The sequence below is a fragment of the Felis catus genome, chromosome A1 (assembly GCF_018350175.1).
Source record: "Felis catus isolate Fca126 chromosome A1, F.catus_Fca126_mat1.0, whole genome shotgun sequence".
NCBI classification, from domain to species: domain Eukaryota; kingdom Metazoa; phylum Chordata; class Mammalia; order Carnivora; family Felidae; genus Felis; species Felis catus.
Window position 1 is genome coordinate 128,322,844 of NC_058368.1, and position 25,734 is coordinate 128,348,577.

At 37.2% G+C, this 25,734-nt stretch overlaps 1 protein-coding gene and 1 non-coding gene across 5 annotated transcripts in view; both read right to left on the reverse strand.

The window, feature by feature from the left end:
* Positions 1–12,461: 12,461 nt before the first annotated feature.
* The window catches only part of DEPDC1B (DEP domain containing 1B), a 91,510-nt gene continuing 78,237 nt past the window's right edge, over positions 12,462–25,734 (reverse strand). For 2 of the 4 annotated variants that reach the window (XM_003980996.5, XM_019834664.3), the window contains 4 exons: positions 24,970–25,136; positions 22,553–22,729; positions 14,742–14,927; positions 12,462–13,463 (listed from right to left, as the gene is read on the reverse strand). In XM_003980996.5, the coding sequence (XP_003981045.1) occupies positions 13,302–13,463; positions 14,742–14,927; positions 22,553–22,729; positions 24,970–25,136 (692 nt within the window). In that variant the 3' untranslated portion in view covers positions 12,462–13,301. Of the gene's footprint in view, positions 13,464–14,741; positions 14,928–17,846; positions 18,186–22,552; positions 22,730–24,969; positions 25,137–25,734 lie in introns of those variants that run through there. The other 2 variants (XM_045061033.1, XM_045061038.1) reach the window with 2 other exon arrangements.
* On the reverse strand, positions 19,478–19,608 carry LOC111557027. The gene has a single exon (XR_002736767.1). It is a non-coding gene; the product is annotated as a small nucleolar RNA SNORA18 (small nucleolar RNA).

Genomic DNA, 25,734 nt, shown 5'->3' on the forward strand with positions numbered 1-25,734 from the left:
GAGAAATCTAAAGTAGCCAAACTCCTAGAACCAGGGAGTAGAAGGATGGTTACCAGGGACTGCGAAGAGGGGAAATAGGAAGGTATTAGTCAAAGTGTACAAAGTTCGATCATGCAAGAAGAATAAGCCCTAGAGACCTACTGAACAGCACAGTGCCTGTAACAATACTGTGGTATGTACTTAAATACTTGCTAAGAGGGTAGATCTTACGTTACGTGTTCTTATCATACACTACACACACACAAAATAAAGAAGGTAGAAGAAAACTTTTGGAGGTGAAAGATGTTTATGGCATAGATGTGGTGCTGATTTTCATGAATATATATTTATCTCCAAACCCATAAAACTGTATACATTAGAAACGTACATCTTTTTGTAGGTCAATAAAAACTTAATAAAGTGGTTTAGAAAGGAGATAGAAATAAAATGCCACATTTTATAAAATCTGGGACACCATTAATTTTTCCACCACTAAAAAAATTTTTAGATGCTGCCAATTAAACAATGACTCACCACCAACTGAGACATGCATCCGAGTTTCAGAGATGCTAAAATGTGGAGAAAAAAATGTCTTAGGTGGAATAAAATATGGCAGCAGAGATGAATGAATCCTAAAAACAAAAATTAACTGATCACTTTCAGTTACGTTAGAGATACAAAAAAAGATTGCTACCAAAATAAAAAAAAAATGAAATAAGAACTAGAATAATCAAAAATATTTTCGCCATTTCTTTTTTAATTTTTTTTTCAATGTTTATTTTTATTTTTGGGACAGAGAGAGACAGAGCATGCATGGGGGAGGGGCAGAGAGAGAGGGAGACACAGAATCGGAAACAGGCTCCAGGCTCTGAGCCATCAGCCCAGAGCCTGACGCGGGGCTCGAACTCCCGGACCGCGAGATCGTGACCTGGCTGAAGTCGGACACTTACCCACTGCGCCACCCAGGCGCCCCAATTTTCACCATTTCTATGACACACAGAATACTACAGAAAAATGTAACAAGGATGCAGGGTTTTGAAACAGGTATTTAAGGTCTTCCAAAATGCAATTAAAAAATGAAAAGGAATATAACAAAGTAGAATCATGGAAATGTCACTTCTTCCTGGAAAAGCTGCTGAGCGGTCAAAATCGTCATAGGAAAGCACGGGACTCTGTCTTCCCGTGGAATGGCTGGTTCAGGAGGTTTGCAAGGTCTGCGAAAGCACCCAGGGCTACTCTGAAAGATGTTTTTTCTCTTTCTTTTTCTTTCTTTCTTTCTTTCTTTCTTTCTTTCTTTCTTTCTTTCTTTCTTTCTTTCTTTCTTTCTTTCTTTCTTTCTTTTCTTTTCTTTTCTTTTCTTTCTCTCTCTCTCTCTCTTTCTTCTTTCTTCCTTCCTTTCTTTTCTTTTCTTTCTTTCTTTCTTTCTTTCTTTCTTTCTTTCTTTCTCTCTCTCTTTCTTCTTTCTTCCTTCCTTCCTTTCTTTCTTTCTTTCTTTCTTTTTTAAGTGTATTTATTTTGAGAGAGAGAGAGAGAAAGAGTACGAATGGGGGAGGCGCAGAAAGAGAGGGAGAGAGAGAATCCCAAGCAGGCTCTGCACTGCCACACACACCTCGATGTGGGGCTCAAACTCACAAACCATGAGATCACGACCGGAGCCAAAGTCAGACAGACATTCCATCAACTGAGCCACCCAGATGTCCCTCTGAAAGATGTCCTCTGAGACAACTGCACAAGCTGTAAGGCGTTTGATGATCTCTAGATACATCTTTTTGCCTAAAGAACAGCAATACAAGTCCTGCTGATTACATCCTTCCTTACCGGCTACAAACTGATAACATGCATAGTGATGGGAAAAGAGTTTCCTTACATTAGTATATAAATGAAGCTTCCAAATGAGTTTTCAAACTATACTATACTATACTCCATTAAAAAAAAACTGAACTACAGAAAGGCATAGCATCTAAGTATGACCAATGTTAACTGCTTCTAACTCAGTGCCCTGCTTATATCTACGAGGGCTATAAAAGTTTATAAAATTGGGCTTTTGATTATGAAAATATTCAACCCTGGTAATGGGAATATTCACATCTTTTCACACATAAAAAGGCTATCAAGTCAAGAACATTTTAATGAAATGAGGAATAATTTAGAGATGCTTATTTAATACTCTTATTTTATATTGAGTCAATTAAAAAAAAACTACATAACTTTGGTTTTGACTTAATGATAAAATTTGAAACTAGGCATTATGACATGAGTCATTTGATCTAACAGGACACTTGAAGCTCCGTGCTCACTCTATTACCCATGTGGCCAAGCTACTGAAAATTGCCAGGAATGTTAATAATGATATGAAAAGGGAGTCTGGTTTATATAAATGCAAGTCAATACATATGGGGAAAGGACCATTTATTGTGATGGATGTGTTCACTGAATGTAAAAAGAATATTATTGAAGAGAGAGTGAAAGGAAGAAATCTATAAATATCCAGACTCCCTGCAGTCGAAGGGAATTAACTACATGGAAATGAAAGAAAAGCTAAAGGAAAACACGGAGTTCGCATGTGGAGAAAATATTAAAAGCATCCCACTGCGGGCAACAAGATTAAGGCGATGCATTTGTGGAGCCAGTTCTAACATTCATTAAATGTTATGAAACGGAACAGTACAGACCCAGAGGCATGGAATATATCAGGCTGTTGAGGGTAAAATAGAAACGGGCAAATAAAAGGATCACTCTTTTAAATAAAGCACAAGGAAGGTTCATCAATACCAGTGATTTTTTGCAACCTTCGTAAATACACCAGTATAAATGAACACAGGCATGCCTTGTGAAAACTTGGAAAGAGAAACCATGATGAAGCCCCAGCCTAAGCAGGATTCCAAAGCAAAGTCCAGAGAGCACGGTGTCTGGATGTACTGGGCCGGAATAAAGTAGAAGAGGAAGTCACCTTGGAGATGTTACTTGAGAGATGCGGTAAAGCTCCTCACTTAAAATAATTCCCTGCCTGCTCTACCACAGGTCATGAGATCCCCTTATCAACCACTCCTTTAGATAAAGTCATTTAAGACTTTTTATTAAAATACTAGTATTATACTGACAACATGGAATGACAAATGACTTCTGACTGCCACTAGCGCCTTATTTTGCACCAGACCCACCTAGGAAATGTCTTTTTGCCCTGCCTTCGTCCTGGTGGACACGTTTTTCAGGGCTCAGCTTAAATATTAGCTCCTCAGGGACATCTTCCCTATGCCTCCAACTGCCCTGGAAAAATTGCCTTTCTCTTCTCTGTGTCCCTGCACGCTACAGGGCTCTGTGGCTCCAAGGTCATCACCTACAGTTACGTGGAGGCATGTGCATTTTCCTCACTGCTACATGCCTTCAGAGTTAGACCTTTCTTCCTGCATCATTGCTGAGGGTCTGCATATTAAGGGTCTAAAAACCAAACCAAAACAAAACAAAGAATAACTGCAACAGCTCTAATTATTTGGATAGCTAATAGTCTTTCAGAAGAAACGAAGTGCAGCCTGGATTAGTTATGCTGAGGGCAAAGGTCGGCATGATAGTGGAGACTCTGAAGTGAGAGGGCAGCACCATGCAGACACTGGGCCCTTCTGACAGCTCGTAAATGGCGTCTCATATAAACACCAATGCTCAGTACATACATGAGCATGGCTGACGTGGGGGGTGGGGGTGAAGAGAAAAGAACCCAAAATGAAGGGGCACAGATGGAGGATAGAGGGAAGCCCCCCAGAAGTGCCCTCTTTCGGAGATCTGCTTGGATCAAGCCCACATACCTCACCTGACAGCAACAGGATTAGTGTGGTAAAATGCAAGAGTATTGCATCATCAAAGAGAAGAGCACACCTGAAGTTGTGCATTAGTGTCCGAGCACTTCTCTGAACCTGCCTCCTCATCTGCATCTGTTTGCCCGCTGGGATTTGAAAAGAGTTTGTCAGAAAATACAGGTGAAATCACTGCACCAAGGGCTCCAGAAATGAAAAGTACTGGGTTTCTTTTTGTTTGGTTTTTGTTTTTTGTTCTTGTTTGTTTGTTTTTTGGTCTAACCAACAAGACAATGTAGGTAATGACAACATAAAAGCCACCTGTTAGCGAAAATAAACATATGCACAGAGACTGAAGGCTGGCTCTGGCAATTCGGTTGGCACAATCAGTACCGAAAATTTGTGACTATTTTATCAACAACTGTGATGACAGGTGCAAACGTATAACACAAGTATTGACACTGATGAAGAAAAATGTTCTGGTAGCTTTTGGGGATTAAACCAACCAGCCTAATCATCTAAACAGAGACAAACAGCAGTTCAAGTTAAGTTAGGCACATTCTTTTTTTTTTTTTAATGTTTTTATTTTTTTATTTTTTCTTATTGTTGAAGGAGAGAAATACAGAGTGTGAGCAGGGAGGGGCAGAGAGAGAGGGAGACGCAGAATCCAAAGTTGGCTCCAGGCTCCAAGCTGTCAGCACAGAGCCCGACGCAGGGCTCGAACTCACAAACCACGAGAACACGTCCTAAGGTGAAGTCAGATGCTCAACTGACTGAACTACCCAGATGCCCCAGGTTAGGCACATTCTAACAAGCCTAAGGATGAAGATAAAATTTCTTTTGGAAAAAGGCGATTCATGATGCATTAGCATTCACTTTAAACTTACCCTGACAGGCTTTCTTCTATTTTCATATAGAACTGAGTGTGCTGACATGTGTTTTACTCAAAACAAAAGCAGAAGAGCTCAAGAGACAGAAATAGGAAAATAAGCATAAAGCAATAAGGGGCCAAGTGTGGGAAAAGGTTTTAAAAAAAATCACGAAACACCAGAACCAAAAGAGACCTCACAACTCACCTAATGCAAATTTTGTCATCTCTGCCCATATTATTTTTTTGGCCAACACTGGCATTAGGCATTTTGTTTTTGTTTCAAATACTTTGGCGTAGGACTTGAATGTTCCATCTTCTACTGGCCCTTCCACTACTCACAACCTCTACTATCTTCCTGTCCCCAGAAGACAATGGAGTTTGTGACCTCTGAAATCCAATCCCTTCAGTTTACTGAGGAAACCAAAGCCCAGAGAGGCTGTGATTCACTCAAGTTAGTGTGACTCACTAACCAAGATTGGTGCTACAAATTCTAGTGGGAAGGACCTTTCGGTAACAATTCAGATGGAAAGAAGGGACTAAGAGTCTTGCCTTAAGGTTGACATTTGCACAGCAAATATACCATTTCCTTAGTTCTGTTTCTTTCAGGTGTGGAAGATGAAAGTCTCCCCAAGCTATGCCCTGGTACCACTGCCACTGCTCACAGTGTTCTCTCCACTCACCTGTATATCTCTGGTAAAGTCACTTAATCTTCTCAGTGACCTCTAAGGTGTTTTCTGGGCTACGCTTGTTGGACTCCTTGCAGTAGGTTGGTGTCGTCAACTCCAAAAGCATCGCGTGCAAACACATGTTTTATCTCAGATTCTACTTCTGCACTTATTATAAGGTGCTTGGTAAAGAGATGAAAAATGAGTCTGAGGAATAAGAGGTAACCAAGATTTATTCTAAGGAAAGAGAGCCGGCAGTTACTCCCACGTTGTAGAAAAGACAGCCGACTTGCACAAAATTATCCTACCTCTGTTGTTTTTTCTCAAACTCAATTTTGTAGACAATTTTTTTCACTTTAAAATCTAGCAATCTGACATTTAACCCAAATTATCCGCTGCTGCATTGAGATAACTGTTTATTCTCACCATGTAGATAGCCCACTTTTGGAGAGTGTTTAGCAAGCAATAGAGCCCTGTGAGGTTTTGGAGAAAAATATGGTGATACAGGAGTCAAAACAGTACCCATAGTTACTTATGTTACAATAAAGATTATCAGTTTTTAAGTTTCTTCTTTCCACAACTAATGGATTACAAATTATGTAAAATATACATAACTTTTAAATAAAATCCCTAGCTTTTCCTTTATGGTACAATCATTACCAACACAAGACTGTTCCCACTGGGTCCATCTGTCCTCACTGGATGGTCAGGACTTGTGAAGAGTCTTCCTAAACCAGACACCTCCAACAGCTTTTAAAAGATCAGTGAATTCCATTCTCTGTGAAGAGAAGAGTGAGGAACTTTCTGAAATCAAAGCCTTTATGGTCTTTAACCAATAATGGTGGTTAATCATACTTGGCATTTGGATGAGTAGAAAGTTCAAAGAAATTTACAAATGATGTCAGTGTATGTTTCAAATGTTAATTATTGCTTCAGGTAATTATTAAGAGGTAAACAGTGAAAGCAGTATTATCCAATCAGATTTTACCACCCTCAACATGCCATTTAGAAAAGTCTTAAATTTTTTCTAAGTATCAGAAAGCTTTTTTTTTTTTTTTAATAAGATTGGAATCTTTAAGACAAACTTGCATATGGGCAAAATCCCAGGTTTGATTAAAAAAAAAAAAGGCAGAATCAGTAGATAAAAAGGCTCATTTCTGCTGTTATTGTCCTCTATGCCTCGTATTACGGTCTGTTTTAAGATCTCATGTGAAGAAACTTTCAGCCACATGATTCTAATCTTCAAAACATCGTTCGCATGGTATGACTTTGCTTTTTTTAATAACTGAGTCTAAAACACACCTGATTTTTTAAAAATATACTTACATATATATATATATATATATATAGAAATAAACTGGAATCAAAGGCTCTTAAAATCACAGATTGCATTTTATCCTAACATAACTGTTTTTCACAGGAAATTGTTCTGCTACTTTAGTAAATTATCACTGAAATGTTTGTTGCAAAGAGTCTTCCAAAGGGCACAAGTTCTTAGTTGCAAACAGTGAGCAAAAGACCTCTTCATTCCCATGTCGGATAACCCTACACTGATTAAAAGTACTTCTATTTTAAATATCAATTATAGTTTCCTAGTTCTTATGAAAATAAAATAATCTTCAGTCCTCTGGTGTTTTCTTTGTTTTACTACAATGCTCAAGAAGACTACCTTGTTATTACTATGAGAGAGAGGCTGGCAGCTATAAGGAAAATTTGTGGAGGCTGGAAAAGGGGAGAACACCTTCTGTTATACGCTCTAGAAAAGTATCTGGAATCTGTTCTCGGTTTTGACAGAAGAGGCCCAACAGAGATATTATATAATGAATACACCCAGCCAAACACATATATTATTTTTTGCTTTGAGACAGGTATGTTTTATGGGAAATAGAATTTATTCTAGGTCCTCAAATGAGGCAAACAATTCACTTAACAATTCTCCAAGATGGAATTTGCAAAAACTATAGTTTTTTAACTAAATCTTAGATTCACTGAATTATGAAGCTTACAGAGCAACACAAACCTACAGTGAACAAGCAACAACTTTCATTTTTTAATGGGCTAGTACCTTATTATCTCATTGTTGTTCCCATTTCATTTCCTCAAATGGAAAGTTGAAACACTGAAGTTATACAGACACTAAAACACACAAAAAATCCACGAGAAGTTACTCATTATATTCTTAAATTAGTGAATATACCCTCCAGTTATCCCAGGGAGTATATTTCTTCTACAAAATTAACTAACAAATGCATTTTCAAGTTGATAAAAAGAAGCAAATTCTCTGTTTATTAATGCTGTACCAGATCCCAACTTACAAATTACTTGCATACCCAGGAGCAAATATTTTCTTTAAGTCCTAATAATCATAGTTTGTTTTACAGTAATTTGTTCGCCTGGGAGACCCAACATGTAGTGATTCAAGGTAGTATACTTTTTTGCAGGTTATGTTGTCTTAGGCAAGAAAATGCAAGTGCAAAATGATTCCAAATGCCACAAAATTAGAATTTCCAATGCTTCATTTTGAAGTAAACACTTCAAATTTGGGCCAATGCTATAATGATGGAGAGACATACAGTTGAATTGCCTCTTGCTACTGATTGTAGTAAATAATAATTATTTCGTAAATAAATATTTATTTAGTAACAATATTGGTTTTAGTCAATTACTCCAGGACTTTAATGTCCGTTTTTGTTCTTCAAGGCAAAAGGAAAGATGTTAAAGATTCAGCCACCCCATATAGTAAAGAGGCATTTTAATTGATTCCTTTCTCAATCATGCGAAAAGATTTTGTGCTCTTCTAAACATAGAAATATTCAGTTACCTATTCTTATACATTAACAGTTCACAAATACTGGCTCTTTTTAAGTTACATTTCCTATAAAAATGTATAGACATGCTCTTCTGGCTGTGGGAATCCAAACAGAGCTCCTGGAGGACACAAATACTAAGTCATGACTGATACATCTGCTGCATTTGCTAGAGCCCAAATATGACTTCCCTGAAGGTAGATGCAGGAACACAATGATGTATGAGAAATGAGAATGAAGAATGGCTGAATTCCATTACTTGGGATATACTCAATCTTGAAATGTGCCTTAGAACCCCCAAATTTTCTGTATGGAACACTCGTTTGATAAATTCCTGATCGCAGTCTCTCAGATCAATGATAATCCCTATGACATTTTCTACTCATCCTGCCTATCACAATACCTTAAAAGGCATACCTACAAAGCCGATACATGACTGCACCAGAGAGCTTCTACAAAACACTCTAGTTTCATCACTGTTGCAATTTTTTTTATAGGGATATGTAGGAAATTCAGTGAAAAATCTGTAGTAGATATTCATAGAAAGTGACCAGAAAAAGAGTGGAAATGAATTTGGCAAGGTAGGTTAGGCCACTGAAAACACTGCCAATAAAAAAGAAATTTGAGTTCTTAAGTTTTACATAGCATAGGCCAAAAAAATAACGTCTGAGCTTATACACAAATATCAAACGGTGCTCATAAAAACCATGAAACAATGCTCAATGGGAGACAATAAGACATCGGAGTCAGGAGCCTGGACAATGCAGTCACAGCTGGTCGTGACCGCTTACTATGCTGTTCACAAGATGGGTGATCTTAGGGCAGTTACCCAACCTTACTGAGTCTTGTTTCCTGAGCTGTAAACTGGATATAAATTCGAAAGTAGCAAATATAAGAATTTAATAGTAGACTAAACATACCTGAAGAGAAATGTGCTGGAATGGAAGAAAGAGTAAAGAAATTATCCAGAATGCAGCACAGAAAGGCAAAAATATGGAAGGTACATGAGAGATTAAGAAACAGAGAATAGTATGAAAAGATCTAAAATATGTTTAAAGAATCAAAAGCAGAGGAGAGATTGTGAGAAAGGGAATATTTAAGAGAGTAAAAGACCTTGATCCTCTTATTTAAGAAGCCCCACAAATAACCAATCAGAATAATCACCGAAAGAGTACATTATATAAACCAGAAATGTCACTGTAAACTGCAGACCACCAAAGATAAAGAGAAAATCATAAACAGCAGCTGCCAAAACATGACACACTATCTATAAAGAGTGTCAACAGACTTCTCATCAGTAACATCAGTAACAATGGAACTAAAACGTACTGAGATACAAAAACCTTCAACCTAGAATTCTATAAGCAGCAGAAATATTTGTAAAGAATGATGGCATTCTTTATACAGAATTGTATGCTTAAAAATGATTAAAATGGCAAGTTTTGATATAAGAAAAACATAAAACGTAAAATACTAAAAACCACTGAATTATACACTTTAAAAGGGTTAATTACATGACATGTGAATTACATCTCAATAAAGTTATTTATTTAAAAAAGGAATGAGGACAAAATGAAAAAGACAAAAACCAGCAAATACTAAGTTCTGAAGAATGTACTCTAAGGAGAAATGTGGTAAAACATGGGTAAGTCTAATAAACAAATACTATATATAAAAACAATATAGTATGAGGTTTAAAAATAATAAAGTTAAAATATATCTGAAGAATAATACCTCATTTGGGAGGGTGTTGTTAGTGCTTTAAGGTCCCTGAACAGCCTCCGTGGAGGGTAAAAGGTATTTACTGACTTTAAACTTTGATAAATTAGTATGTAAAATGTAATTTCCAGGGACCCAATAAGAAAATTAGAAACAGAATATTGAGTTTCAAATTAGAAGAAAACATGAAATTAGGTGTAAGATTCAAAAAAAGTCAAGAAAGTAGAGACAAAGAGGTGTAAAACATCAATAAATGTTTATACCCAAATATAGAATTTTATTAAATATAATTTGTTACAAAATTTTGACTAGAAACAAAAATTGTCAAGTTGGCATCTTAAAAAATAATCTATATGATGGTTATAAGGGACACAACTAAAATATAATATGGAAAGACTGAAAACAAGTACATTGCTAAACATAAAGAGTGACAGTTTATAATACTTCTCAAAAATGAAGGAGGGAAGGAAGAAAGGAGGGATGGAGGGAGGGAGGGAGGGAGAAAAGGAGGGAAAACGTATTGGAAGGTGTATTGTATCTATCACTTCAAAACAAATTAGCCCCAGATTAAGTGACTGGAAAACCCAAATATTTATTATCTCACAGTTTCTGTGGGTCTGGAATCCAGGCACAATGAAGCTGAGTCCTCTGGCTCAGGACCTCAGGCTTCAGTCAAAACGTCAGCTAAGGCTGCCTTCACCTCAAGGTTTAAGAGAGAGTGTGCTTGCAGGATCACTCACGTGACTGCTGGCAGGCTTCAGAACAGCCACTTCCAAGATTGCTCACACAGCTGTTGGCAGGCCGCACGTCCTCGCTCACTAGAAGGCAGAGACAGGAGTTCCTGGCCTGAGGGGCCTCTCCATAGGGCAGCTCACGCAGGTCAGCTGGCTTTCCCCTCAGAGCAGGCCTGGGAAAGAGAGAGGGAGGGCAAGCAAGACGGAAACTGGGTCTTTATGTACTCTAATCTCAAGAGATATCCTATCACTTTTGTCATATTCTATTCGTTACAAATGTGTCACTACACCCAACTTAACATTCAAGGAAAGATTACACAGATACCAACAGGCAGGGGTCACTGGGGACATTTTAAATGTCATAGACTGCAGAAATGAAAAACAAAAACTGTCATTGTTTGCTTATTATGTAGTGAATATGTAGGAAATAAAAAAAAATCACACTAGATGTTTAGAATTAATAGAAAAGACTAGGGGCACCTGGGTGGCTCAGTCAGTTGAGTCCAACTTCAGCTCAAATCGTGATCTCACGTTTCTTGAGTTCAAGCCTCACATCAGGCTCTGTGCTGACAGCTCAGAGCCTGGAACCTGCTTCAGATTTTGTGTCTCCCTCTCTCTATGCCTTCCTCTCTCTCTCAAAAATAAATACACATTTAAAAAAACAGGAAAGCCTAGCAGGGAGTTTGGATACAAATATCAGTACACAAAAATCAGTTTTATACTATATATAAGCAAGAAGCTGAAAGTGGAAATTTTAAAAATAACCCCCTTCACAATAGGATCAAACAAGAGGTATTTTTCAGTTCAATAATAACTAGTGAAGTTAGGGATGGATACTATTTACTTTTGCATATACTTGAAATTTTTGATACTAACATATTTTTTAAAAGTATCAAATACCTAGGAACACATCTAACAAACGATTTGCAAACCTTTGCAGAGATTTTTTTTTTTCTCATTTGTTCTAAATAAATGGAAAGATAAACTATGTTCATCCACTGGAAGACTTAATATTGTGAATATAGCAATTATCTCCAAATTGATTTATAAATTCAATACAATCCAAATCAAAATCTCAGAGGTGTGTATGTGTGTGTGTGTGTGTGTGTGTGTGTGCGCGCACATGTGTAAAGCTTGCAGGCTGATACTAAAATCTGAATAAAAATGGAAAAAGTAAAAAAAAAACATATACAGTAGAAGTCTTTGGCTAAACCATATCCATAACACAAAGTAAAACCATAATGAGATACCATTATACACCCACCACATTGACAACAATTCAAACTCTGACAATAGCAAGTCTTGGTGAGGACATTAAGCAAAAAGAACTCTTAGACACTGTCAATGGGAAGGTTTACCGGAGCGCAAAGAAAGCAGAAGTAGATTTATTCTTTGCTCTAAACATCATTCTAAGATCTGAAAACAAATCCTGAAATACTAAAAATCTCCCATTCCTTTACCGATTCGGAGGGAAAGGTGGTATCCAAACCAAGAGGAATACTTTTATCCAATTGTAAGTAAACAAAATCTGAGAACAGGGCCAGAGGGCAAAGGCAAGGAAATTCAGTCCAAAGCCAACTAGTGACTGTTACTCTTAAAATTTAGGGTAATTACTTACAGAAGAAGGTTTCCAGATGCTCCATACTCTAAGTGTACCATTATTTGCAAAAGGGCAAAGCAAACTGGGTCTTTATGTACTCTAATCTCAAGAGATATCCTATCACTTAGCCACAACGGACAAAGGCTCCTGAAGGCTCATAAAAAGCCTAAACATCACTCATTTTATCATAGAAATAAATGAATGATGTGAGGACACTGGCCAAGATGATGAACTTCAGCATCTGAAGATGTTTTCTAACTGAACTAAATAAATACCAAAAAAGAAACACCACAGAGCATAAAAAAACAAAAACCAGTATTTATTTACATTCCATTTACTTTCCAAAGGACGAGGAAGGTGGGAGAAATACAAAGGAAGTAGTCTTGTTTTACTTAACCTATTTGTGCTTTTCACGAAACAACAAAGACCTGACTCACAATCACAGGAACAAGGGGACCCAAAAAGATTACTCAGTTCAATTTTCCATCTCCAGCCAAGACTGAAATTATACCACTGCAGGCAAATGAAAATCAACCCCACATATAGGTGAACACCAGTTAATATATGTTCTAAAAGAACCAGCTTTAGTTAAAGCTGTCATAACATCCAACGAATCTGCAATAAAAGACACAGTCATAATGTGCAGCCTTAAGACTCTCTGTACAACAATGAAAACCAAATTTTACACAAAGAGAAGTCACAACTATTAAGCTGTGAAGTCAAGAGCATCACAGTAGCAGTACCCAGTGTCTCTCTTATTCAAGTACATACACTATTTTTAAAACTTGGTTATAACAAAGACATCAGTAACTGAAATGTACAATTATTTTATTAACACCATGAAAGATAACAAATAAAAAAATAAAACTACCCACAAATTTTGTAACAATTACAGACACGCATATTAACCATACCACTATACATTTGTCTCAACTTTTAACTGACTTGTACACTTTAAAAATAGCATTGGGTTTTACAAAAATACTGATAATGGCTCAACATTTTAGGAAGTCCGGTAACTTTATATTTTCTGTAGCCTCTATTTTCTGCTCTTCTTTCTTCCATCGCCATAATCCTCCTATAACCACCAATTTGCTCGAGGCAACAGCAACAGAGATCTCTAAGAGCAATGTAAGTACTACATCCGAAAACTTCTAGTTCTTTGAAATGGTTGGAAAGGGTTTTTTAGTGCCCACATCAGGAGCTGTGGTTTCGGTTTCGGTTTTTCAGGAAACAGAAGTGCTTCACTTTCTGGTGTAGGAAATCGTTCTTGGTAGACTTCAGGATAGGATTTTTGAAACTAAAAAAAAAAAAAAAAAAAAAAGATTCAAGATGAGTCAAAAAAAACCCACATAAGAGCCAATAAAATTAGGCAATCTAATTTTAAAATTAAAGACTTTCTGATCTGATTCCATACAAGCTGTTTTTGTTTTGTTTCAATGTTTATTGTTCTCTATCAGAAAAGAGAATAACAAGACAACTAATCGTAATCAAATTCACTCCAACACAAATCCATTTCTTTTGGTAAGATCATTTGATTCCACTTGCTATAGATCTAATTCAATTTAAATTTGATCAAAGCTTCAAATACACTTCTCATTTTGGTCTTATTTCTTAAAATTTCCCCCACTGCTAACTATAAATAGACTTCACTTTAAAAATATTCACAAGTAATCCTGACTTGAAAATAACTTATGTTCTACACAGTTAAAGAAAATTTTGGCCCAACTACATTTCACGATCTCCCAGCTTCTCCAACTCAGTCCCACCTGCTTCTGCTCAAATGGAAGGGAAAACATTCCAGTATATATGACTTTATGAAAAGCTTAAAGAGAGGCATTATGCTTCTCCTTCATCCTCAACACTGAACTCTTCTCCAAAATTACTGAGAAAAATACGATTGGGAGTCTAGAACTCTGGTGATCTGTGTATAATCCTATATGCATGATGTGATCAGGGATCAAGCTTGCAGGAGTCAGACTTCAAAAATAAAAACAATTCACTTAATCTGGAATCAATACTTTAAGAATGGTCGAAGTAAATCTAGTGTGAGTTAAACACTATTCAATGAAACCCTAAACCTTGTTCCTAGCAGGAACTAAAAACTTTTAGTGCTGCCCGAGGCAAAAAAACAATTTGATACTGGTGATCTAAAACCAAAGCCTTTCCAGTTTTACACATTTTCTATTTGCAAATTCAGTATAATTTGCCTTTCAAAAAAAAATCAAAAGGAACCTGTCCTCATTTGATAGTTTCTCTGAATTTAAAGTAATTACTCCACTAACACATCAAGCCACATACCAAAACAAAGGACAAATAATAGAGAAGAGCTCCACAAATGAAGAGTTCAACAATGGTAAAATATCTACACTGGAAAATAAAGACGTGGAAAACAGACCACAATTGTGTAAAACAATGAGACTGCCGGAATGTATAAACTGAGTAATATACTTTCAAAACTGCTATGTCATAGAAGATGAGATTTATATGAAACTTAGTAAAACAGAGAATAAAAAGAAAAAATATAAGAACAGCAGGCAGAAGAAGAAATGACTTCTAAAGAATATTCTTCTTTTACCTGCTTCAGTTTTTTCTTCTTCTCTTTGCTGGAGAGTTTGGCATCTGTTATGACTTCTTCCAGCAAGGCTGCCAGAGGTTCCTGAGAGCCGTATGCTCTCTGGTATTCAAACTCCCCTGGACTGATCTGACGGCAAAATGAGGGAGCAGATAGAGTGATATCCATATCAGCTCCTGGGTATTTTATCTAAGGCAAAAGGATTAATAGTGAATGGAATAAGTATATTTTCACATAAACTGCAAAAATTAGTTCAGATCAAATACAGCATATCTCCTACTAAGGGTACCACATCATTCTTCAATTTGGGGAAAACTCTTTGGTAAAAGGTAACAGTGTTTCTATAACTTCAAAAAAAAATATCACAGTCACAGTTTTAAGTAAGAGATGTTTACCTTTTTAAACCCAAGATCTATTTTAATAAATAAAAAACCTGCGTGTTCTTTTAAATAAAATCTTAAGTTGAAACATAAACTAAACATGTTGACAAAAATGATTCAAAACAATTATAATATTGACCACACTTTGTAGATCCCTTCCCACATCTGGAGAATCTGATCCTCTCTTTCTTGGAGATGGACAGAGAAACACATATAGCTTGGCTGTTATGTAGAGAGAAATTCTACAACCATCTCCAAATATGTTAACACTGAAAATCAAGAAAATAAATATTCAGACATTGTATAGGGCAAAAGGGAGAAGGAAGAAAAAAGAGGAAACATAATACCAAGACCTATAAATAAACGAGCATCCATTAAAAATATTTAATTTCAGGGGCATTTGGGTGGCCCAGTTGAGTAAGCATTGGACCTTGCTCAGGTCATGATCCCATGGTTTGTGAGTTCTAGCCCCACATCAGGCTCTATGCTGTCAGCACAGAGCCTGCTTCAGATTCTCTGTCCCCCTCTCTCTCTGGCCCTCCCTGCTCATTCTCTCTCTCTCTCTCTCTCTCTCTCTCTCTCTCTCTCTCTCTCTCTCACAAATAAGTACGTAAAAACTTTAAAAATATATATATTTAATTTACATAAAGCAAATATCAACAGGTATAAAGGGAGAAACTGACAGTAATACAATCATAATAGGAGACTTTAACACCCCACTTACATCAATGGAGAAGTCATCCAGACAGAAAATCAACAAGGTTAGATAGACGTAACAAATATATACAGAATATTTCATTCAAATACAGCAGAATACACATTCTTTTCAAATGTACATGGAACACTCTCCATCATAGATCACATCTTAGGCCACAAAACAAGACTCAGTAAATTTAAGAAGACTGAAATCATATCAAGCATCTTTTCCAATCACAACAGTGTAAAAGTAGAAATCAGTTATCAAAAGCAAACAAAAAACAAAAAACCTGAAATAAACAAAAACATGTGCAACTAAATAATCAATGGATCAATGAAGAAATCAAAGAAGAAATTAAAAAAAAAATACATGAAGACAAATGAAAATGAAAACACAATGGTCCGGGGCACCTGGGTAGCTTAGTCAGTTGAGACCCAAAATCTTAAAACTCCCAAAAGAAAACATAGGCTATAATCTCTTGGACATTACCCTAAACAACATATTCATGGATATGTCTCCTCAGGCAAGGCAAACAAAAGTAAAAATAAGCTCCTGGGACTACACTAAAATAAAGAGATTTTGTATAGCAAACAAACAAACCAAATCAAAACAAACCAAACCAAACAAAAACAAAAAACCCCTCAACAAAACAAAAACACAACACAGTGAATGGGAGAAAATATCTGCATATGATATATCCAATAAGGTTATACTATCCAAAATATAGAACTTATATAACTCAACATCAAAAAAACAAATAATCTGATTTAAAAATGGGCAGAGGACCGGAAAAGACATTTTTCCAAAGACATACAGATGGCCAATAGAAACATGCAAAGATGCTCAACATCACTAATCATCTAGGAAACAGAAATCAAAACCACAATTAGATACCACCTCATACTAGTCACAATGGCTAGAATCAAAAAGACAGGAAATAACAACTGCTGGCAAGGATGTGGAGAAAAGGAACCCTCGTGCACTGTTAGTGGAATGTAAATTGGTGCAACCATTTTGGAAAATAGTATGAAAGTTCCTCAAAAAATTAAAAACAGAACTACCATATGACCCAGTAATTCCTCTTCTGGATGTTTACCCAAACAGAATGAAAATACTAATTTGAAAATAAATATGCACACACCTACGTTTATCACACACGAAGAACAAAACCTTGCCATTTGCAACAATTAAGGATAGAGCTAGAGAGTATAATGCTAACAGAAATAAGTTACTTAGAGAAAAAAATGACCATATAATTTCACTCATATGTGGAATTTAAGAAACAAACCAAAAATAAATAAATAAATAAATAAATAAATAAATAAATAAATAAATAAATAAATAAATAAAAAAGCAAGCAAAGGGATAAAGAGAAAGACAAACCAAGAAACAGGCACTTAGCTATAGAGAACAAACTGATGGTTACCACAGGACAGATGGTGGGGGATGGGTAAAAAAAGTTATGGGTTAAACAGTGCACTTGTCATGATGAACACTGGGTGATGTACGGAACTGTTGAATCACTATATTACACTCTTGAAACTAATATAGCACTGTATGTTAGCTATACTGCAACTTCAAAAAAAAAAGTGGTATGTACATGGAACATTACTCAGCCATAAAAAGAATGATATCTTGCCATTTGTGACAACATAGATGGACCTATAAGATATTTTGCTAAGTGAAGTCAGATAGAGAAAGTCAAACACCATATGATTTCACTTACATCTGGAATATAAAAAAAACAAACAAATTAAAAAAAAAACAAATTTACTCTCATATACAGAAGAAGGGGCACAGGGATGGGGGGAGATAGGCAAATAGATGAAGGGAATTAAGAGGTAAAAACTTCCAGTTAGAAAATATAAATAAGTCACAGACATGAAAAGTACAACATAGAGAATACAGTCAATAATGTAATAATGTTGTATAGTTACCATACTCATTGTGAGGAGCACTGAGTAATGTACAGAACTATGGAATGGCTATGTTATACACCTGAAACTAATGTAACACTATGGCAATTATACTTCAATTAGAAAGAAATTAAAGTGTTTTTTTAGGTAATAATTTTTTTCTGTACATGTTCCTTAAAATGTTTTATTAACTGTTAGATATTAACAAATATTATCTTATCCATTTCCTGATAGGATATATTAAAATGTCCCATTGCAATTGTAGATTTTCAAGTCAACTTGTAATTTTGTTATTATACATTCTGAGGATCATAATGTGCATACAAGTTCAAATATTTTTTCCTCCAATTTTATTTTTTATTAAATTTTATTAAATTTCTCATTATTCTTAATCCCAAAAATTTACATCACGGTTTTGCCAGTGCCTTCTTGCCAAAGATTACCAGGATGACATCTGTGGTCAAAAAGAGAGAGGTAGAATGAATTGTACTGCTAAAGATGACCACAAACCATAAATAACAATGGGATTGTATTGGGGTACCTGGCTGGTTCAGTCGGAGGAGCACGTGACTCTTGATCTCAGGGTTGTGAGCTCAAGCCTCACGTTAGGTGTAGAGATTACTTTAAAAAAATTAAATCTTTTAAAAAACAAGAACAGTGGAGTCTGTCAATGCGAAGGTGGTCAAATGGTCTAGGATTTGGACTTGTGAAACTCTTATAGAAATTAATACATTTAAAAAGCAGACATTTTTACAGGGGGTTGGGTACAAAGCACACCCACAGACCCAGGGAAGACCCATGCCCAATAAGGGCCTTCATGCTAGGCTGAAGGGGAAGACTTTTCTTTGCATGGAGCCAGTCTGCAAAGAGGTGATGTGGGTGTTTTATCAAATGCCCAAGTTTCAACAAAAGATCATAAGGCATACAAAGAAACTTGGAAACATGGCCCACTAAAATCAAATCCTAAATCTCCAGAAAGCAAGCCTAACAAAACAAAGGCCTCAGACTTTAGTAGACAATGATTTTTTTTTTTTTTTTTTATTTTTTTTTTTTTACTTCACACCCAAGTTAGTGAGCATGTAGTGCAACAATGATTTCAGGAGTAGATTCCTGAACGCCCTTAGGTCAATAAATTTTTTTTTTTTAATATTTATTTATTTTTGAGACAGAGAGAGACAGAGCATGAATGGGGGAGGGGCAGAGAGAGAGAGAGACACAGAATCGGAAACAGGCTCCAGGCTCTCAGCCATCAGCCCAGAGCCTGACGCGGGGCTCGAACTCACGGACCGTGAGATCGTGACCTGGCTGAAGTCGGACGCTTAACTGACTGCGCCACCCAGGCGCCCCAATAAATTTTTAATTAAAGAATTTTACATGTGATTCTTTGCACTGCCAATCACCAGTTTCTCCAAAATCAGAATCATAATCTTCAAAATAGCCCTTTTGAAAAGCACTTTGGTTCAATCCACAGTTGTCACTGTCGCTCCAGAGTTCTTTTCAGTTGGACTTCTTTGATCTCCACTTGAATATAGACAGACTTCAAAAATTCCCCACACATTTAGGGTCAGAGTAGATGGATCTGATCTTCCTGGTGCTGAATTTCAGACAACCTCTAAATGTGAATGAGTGCAAATCATAATCACCCCTAAACTATCCCACCCTAAAACTGTATAGATTGTTGGGATATGCCAATACCTAAGACTTAAAAAATTTGACTATTACATCTGTCACATAGTTTTAGCAGAAAGACGTCTTGCAGTTCTTCCTACAGATCTAAACACATAGTTCTGTGAATACAGAAAACCACACATATACTCTATGAGGAGTTTCCAATGATGTAGGTCTAGAGACAAAGCCCCATCAGGATAGACCTCAGTTAAAGTGTTCCATCTTCCCAAAAATATAACACCTTTTGTTCTTCTGCAGCCAGAAGCCTAGTAAGGAAAATTCTAGATATCTATGATTAAAGATAGCAAAGGAAGAAGAGGACTGTAGTCAAGGCTGATAAAAGGTTGGTGTCAAAAACAACACCTACCTCACAATTTATCTATCCCAGGATCAGCTGTGCAATTTCCCCAGAACAATCCAAGTAACATTGTTCATTTTCAGAGAAGCACTTCCCTAAATCTCACATGCTGTAGGGGCTGAGTAGTCCACATGAGAGAACAGAAATCTCTGAATACTGAAACAACTGGTCAGCAATTCTACTGAGTACTTCCAACAGAGAAAATGTAATTGGAGAAATGAGTGCTTACTGGTTTTATGTAGTGCCAGAGCAGTGCCCTCAAGATCATGATAATGTGCAGTTAAATGAATCAGCACAGCTCAGCCTTCTGATCCTCAACTGAGAGCAAAGGGCTCAGTTATAAGCTGCTGCAGCATATGCCTGTGCTATGGGACACACAAACCCAGCAAGCATATAGAGGAACATAGCTACTGCTATCAATTCTCCCTGCAGAAATTCAGTAAAGTATTTCTTCTTTACCTTTTTTATAGGTTAGGGTCATAGAAATATTGGGCGGAGGGAAGATTTAACTAAAACAGCACTAAGGTTATACTTTTTACCCATTAAAACGGCAAAGGTATATGTGTTAATGATAATACCCAAAGTAGCACAAGGGTGCAAAGAAATGAACACTTTCTTAGACAATTCATGGGAATATACATTGGCATAATCATTCTAAAGGGAAATTTGGCAATATGCAATCAATACTTAAAATACACCCACGGCCTTTGACCATGCAATATCACTCGTAAAAATTTATTCTTATAGGGACACCTGGGTGGCTCAGTCCGTTGAGTGTCTGACTCTTGATTTCAGCTCAGGTTGTGATCTCATGGTTGTGCTATGGAGCCTTGCATCAGGCTCTGTGCTGATGGCATGGACCCTGCTTGGGATTCTCTCTCTTTCTCTCTCAAAATAAATAAAAACAAATTATTTTTAGAAAATAATCAAGGATTACCACCACACCCCCACCCCCCAAAAAAAAATCTAGCTACAAAAATATTTACTGGTAGGTTGTTTGCAAAATAGAGGGGGAAATGGAAACAATCTAACCAAAGAAACCCATTTAAATAAATTATGGTATATATCCATATTACCGAACACTATACTATCAATAATAACAATACTGTGGAATGACATAACACTAATGATGATGATAATATTAACAGCAGCTACCAACTGAGGGCCTAGTATGTGATAAATATTATTCTAAGCACTTTACACATCTTAAGCCATTCAATCCCTAAAACAACCCCAGGAGGTAGGTATTGACTATTATTATCCCACTCTACAGATAAGAAAAGAGGGATGTCAGGTAGAGGCTGAAGCAGAGACATTTTATAAAATGTGCCCAAGGTCACAGGGTCAATAAAGGGTATATCAAGAACACAAGTACCACTTAGCTCCAGGGTCTGAGCTCTCAACAACCCTGGTGTCAGTCAAGAATATTTAGTGATATGGGAAATATTTCTTGTTGTACTATCAAAAGAAAATAAGGTATAAAAGAAAAGAGCAAGAGTGAGAGAGAGTGAGGAAAGGGGAGGGGAGAAGGGAAGGGGAAGGGGAAGGGGAAGGGGAAGGGGAAGGGGAAGGGGAGGGAATGGAAGGGAAGGGAAGGGAAGGGAAGGGAAGGGAAGGGAAGGGAAGGGAAGGGAAGGGAAGGGAAGGGAGAAGAAGGGGGGAGGCAAGGCAAGACAAGACAAGACAGGACACAGAAAAACATCTGAAAGACGATAATACTAACTGAATAGGTAGTGTTACTCTTTGAGTTTATGGTGTACATTTTCTATAGTTTCCAAATTCTTTCAATAGATTAGGTTGACAATTACCCAAAATTTTTTATTTTAATTTTTAAATTGCACACTGAAACAGGTGAACAGTTATTCACCCTGAAAATACTTTGGGAGGTAGCAGCTCACTGGTCCTTAATCAGGGAACCTCAAAAAGTGCTTAAGCAGAAAGAGGGCCAATCATTCCAAAGGAGCTAAGCAGACCTTTTGCTTGCATTTATCAAGTTTCTGCTCCCACAGGCTGACATACAAACCCCACTTGGGACCCACATAATAGTTATGCATTACATTTCTTTTGCATCATTTTAACAGAATAGTAAAAGCTACCTTTCAACGAGTACCTGCTAGAAGTCAGACATTTATGCTAGGGGTTTTACAATACAGTATTCTACTCTTAGCAACAATTTTATAGAGCAGGTATGGCCCATTTTAACACTTGCAGAAACTAAAATTCAGAGAGGTTAAGAGACTTGCCCAAGGCCACAAAACCAGGAAAAGGGAAAACCAGGAACTGGCCCAGCCAGGACTTTACGGCTCTAAGGCCATTCTTCTACCACACCACGTTTTATGGAGGCAGTGTGGTATGACAGACCACGGATTCCGGAAATTGAGTTTATGTGTGTGAATCCTGGCTCTGTGACTTAAATTCTCCGTGCCTTAGCTCACTCATTGAAAAAATGCAAATATCAATAGTATGTCGGTCACAGGGCGATTATGATCAAGACATGTATTACACATAAATCATTTCCATCAAGAAGTATATGCAGATTCTAAACAAATTCATTTAAGGAAGTTGCAGTCAGAAGTATGCAGCATTGATTAACATAACCAAACCAAGTAAGCATTCTGTAAGTTTTCAATAATACCAAACACATACAGAGCTTACCATGCAGCAAGCCCTGTTGGAAGCACTTTGTACAGATTTATTCACTTACTTCTTCCCAAAAAGAGGTTCCAAGAAACCTAGCAAGTTTACATGACTTTCTGCTGGCAATTTTAAAGGACTGGTAACATCCCTTTCTTTACCTGGACTCTTCGTAGATGAGCCACACGCTCCTCTATGGAGGTCTGCAAGGCCAAAGGGACTTTCAAAATCTCTTGGTAATTGTCCATTAGAAACGTCACCAACCTCACAGCTAATAACTCATCCAAGTCTACTTCATCCTTGGAACACAAGATGCAACGGGAAAATGTCTGAACCATCTGAAACAAGAAGGGGAGGTATTTTTTCATGAAACACAGATGAAGTCTTCTTTCCCTACAATGAACTGAGTTCAATCTAATTTGCAAAAAACAAATGTGACTAGTCAGGGAGAAATGGCCCACAGGACAGGGTACACATCTAATCTGGCACCTGGCCATACCTGGTCATCTGAGATGGGCTGATTTTTATCAACCAGCAAAACAGAAGGTGTGTCTCAACTCACAGAGACTCAGCAAACATGCTTGTCTGAGCAGTTTTTAAAGCACACCCCTTTACAGACAGTTTTAAACATATATAAACGAATTCTGAAAATTATTATCACTACCATTACTTGAATCATGTAGCATTTCAAAGTTCAAAGTACTTTAAAGCCATTTAGTTTACTAATATCCTTATTTCACTATTGATTTTTTTAAAAATCTGCTAGCACAACATATATGCCTCAACAGTTATGTTTTTTCCCAGTTAACTGTAATTTTCTCTAGGATTTTGGGTGTACATTTGACAATCACATTTGAACAAAATCATTAGACTTTGTAACAAGTTCATTAAATGATGAGACTTTACAAAAAGCAGAAATATAAAAAATATTATGTAGCTGCTTTCATAGAAGGCATATTAACTATTTCCTTCTTCAATACCATCCTTTGGATAGATACTTTTTCCTTTTCCTACTAATTTTACTGCTGACAATCTTATTTTGAAACCTACAAGCATGAAATCATGTAATTCTGCTTAATTAGACTTTATTTCATCAACTTACTGCAGAGGATCCTTTATTTTTCATTCACATGTACGTGTAAAGAGAGACATGCAGACAGACATTTTTTACCTGGAGACTATGGACCTTAGGGAATCTGAATGCCTTGAAATTGTATGCAAAATTTTACATGTGTATCCTTCTGGGGAACAGTGCAAAGTTTTCTTCAGCCTTTCATAAAGGCCCATTAGCCCCATTACCTATCTACCCAACAAAAACCAAGGTCAAGAATCTCTCTACTGGGCTCTGAGTGCTCCTCTGATCTTACCCCACGCCACACTTCTAAAACTGGACCAGAGGACCCCCAGAGATACACCATGGTTCACCTGGACGTGAAAAGGACATACACCTCAAAGAAGCATCAAATTTGCTCCAAGGCCTCCAATTTTGAGGAAAATTAAAAGTTTTTGTAATAAGAAATTCTAAACATAAACCCTATTTTAAAAGACATGCTAACATTAGCAAAGTAGAATTTAAAATTAGCATATGTGGCACACATGGGTGGCTCAATGACTTAAGCGTCTGACGTTGGCTCAGGTCACGATTTCACGGTTCGTGAGTTTGAGCCCCACATCAGGTTCTGTGCTGACAGAGCACAGCCTGCTTGGGATTCTCTTTCCCTCCCTCCCTCTCTGCCCCTCCCCTGCTTGCTCTTTCTCTCCTTCAAAAATAGATAGATAGATAGATAGATAGATAGATAGATAGATAGATAGATAGAGGCACCTGGGTGGCTCAGTCAGTTGGTTGGGCGTCCAACCTTGGCTCAGGTCACGATCTCACAGCCCGTGAGTTCGAGCCCCGCATCGGGTTCTGTGCTGACAGCTCAGAGCCTGGAGCCTGCTTCGGATTCTGTGTCTCCCTCTCTCTCTGCCCCTAGCTCACTCGCATCCTGTCTCTGTCTCTCTCAAAAATCAATAAACATTAAAAAAATAATAATAAAATAAATAAAAACTTCAAAAAATAATAAAATAAAATTAGCATACATTGGTAAGCAAAACTGAGAATATTTTATGGACCCTAAGATCATAACCTGAGTGAACAAGTTCTCAATCTCCCTGCCAGGCTATCTGATACAACTCTGTATTTTACTTCTTTCCTCTTTACCCCATTATACAGGCTGCGTCCACTTGTTATAGTGACAAATGCTTCACAACCCTTTTTGTCGTGGAGGAAAGAATACTGTTTTCTTGAGAGACCACTTATCCTCACTGTCCACCCTTCCTTCTCTTTATGTTGACAGTAGGCCCTAGGCAGCAGACGCCTTTAAACTCAGAGCCTATCCCTACTCACTCTCCACTTTGCATTATGTTATTTAAGACAGTAACACCCAAAGTGTTTAGTGTCGGGGTGGTTTCCAAGCGATGGCTCTACAAGCAAGCCTGCCTTGCACCTTCCTCTGGCTGCCAAGCTAGTAAACTCTACTCAGGTGGATTTTATTGCCAAAACTGAAGTCAGGTTAGATGGTAGAGATCAACCTACCAGTGTTCGGGTACCAAGGCCATCACACAGGGGTGGCATCTCCTTATTTAGGCAGATTCTTGCCATCATCCTCATCAACAGCTGTAACTTTCTCCTATTTTCTGGTGGCAGGAGGAGGCAGCAAATCTGAAATGCTTCAATAGCCATTTTCTCTTTCTGTAACAAACCTGATTTAGAAAGAAGTTTTTAATCTTTTAAAACCAATAGCCAACTTGACTCCATTATGTTTACATTTTTCAAATTATGTACTATTAAAATTATATAGAACATGTACACATATCCAACTACGCTGGGCCAAATGATTATAGATCTAATGCACTGGCACCGAAAATACAAACCATCAACTAAGGATGACAAATATATAAACCAAATACAGCCATTTCCCTCTCTCAGATTTTTTGTAGTATTCTTTCCCAGCAAACCAAGAGCAGTCAGGTTAAGTCTAACCTAACACTCAACACTCACAGTTACTATAGGATGAAGACAGCATGAGCAAAGATATGAATGTGCCACTGCTGCCCTGAATTGCCCCCTTGTATTATGTCCCTGGGATGAGCAGGGTCACCATCTAACAGGATTCTCACGGACTGAAAACAGGTCCGATTGGCCTACAGTCAGACCACTGCCAGATGGCTGCACTTCTTTCCAAACAACACACATCAAATAACCCTTCCTCACACATAAGCTGTTCTTCCTAGCTAAGTGTACCGATTCAATCATGTTATATGCCAGCCCTCCTCAACCAAACTACAGTCTTCTAATACT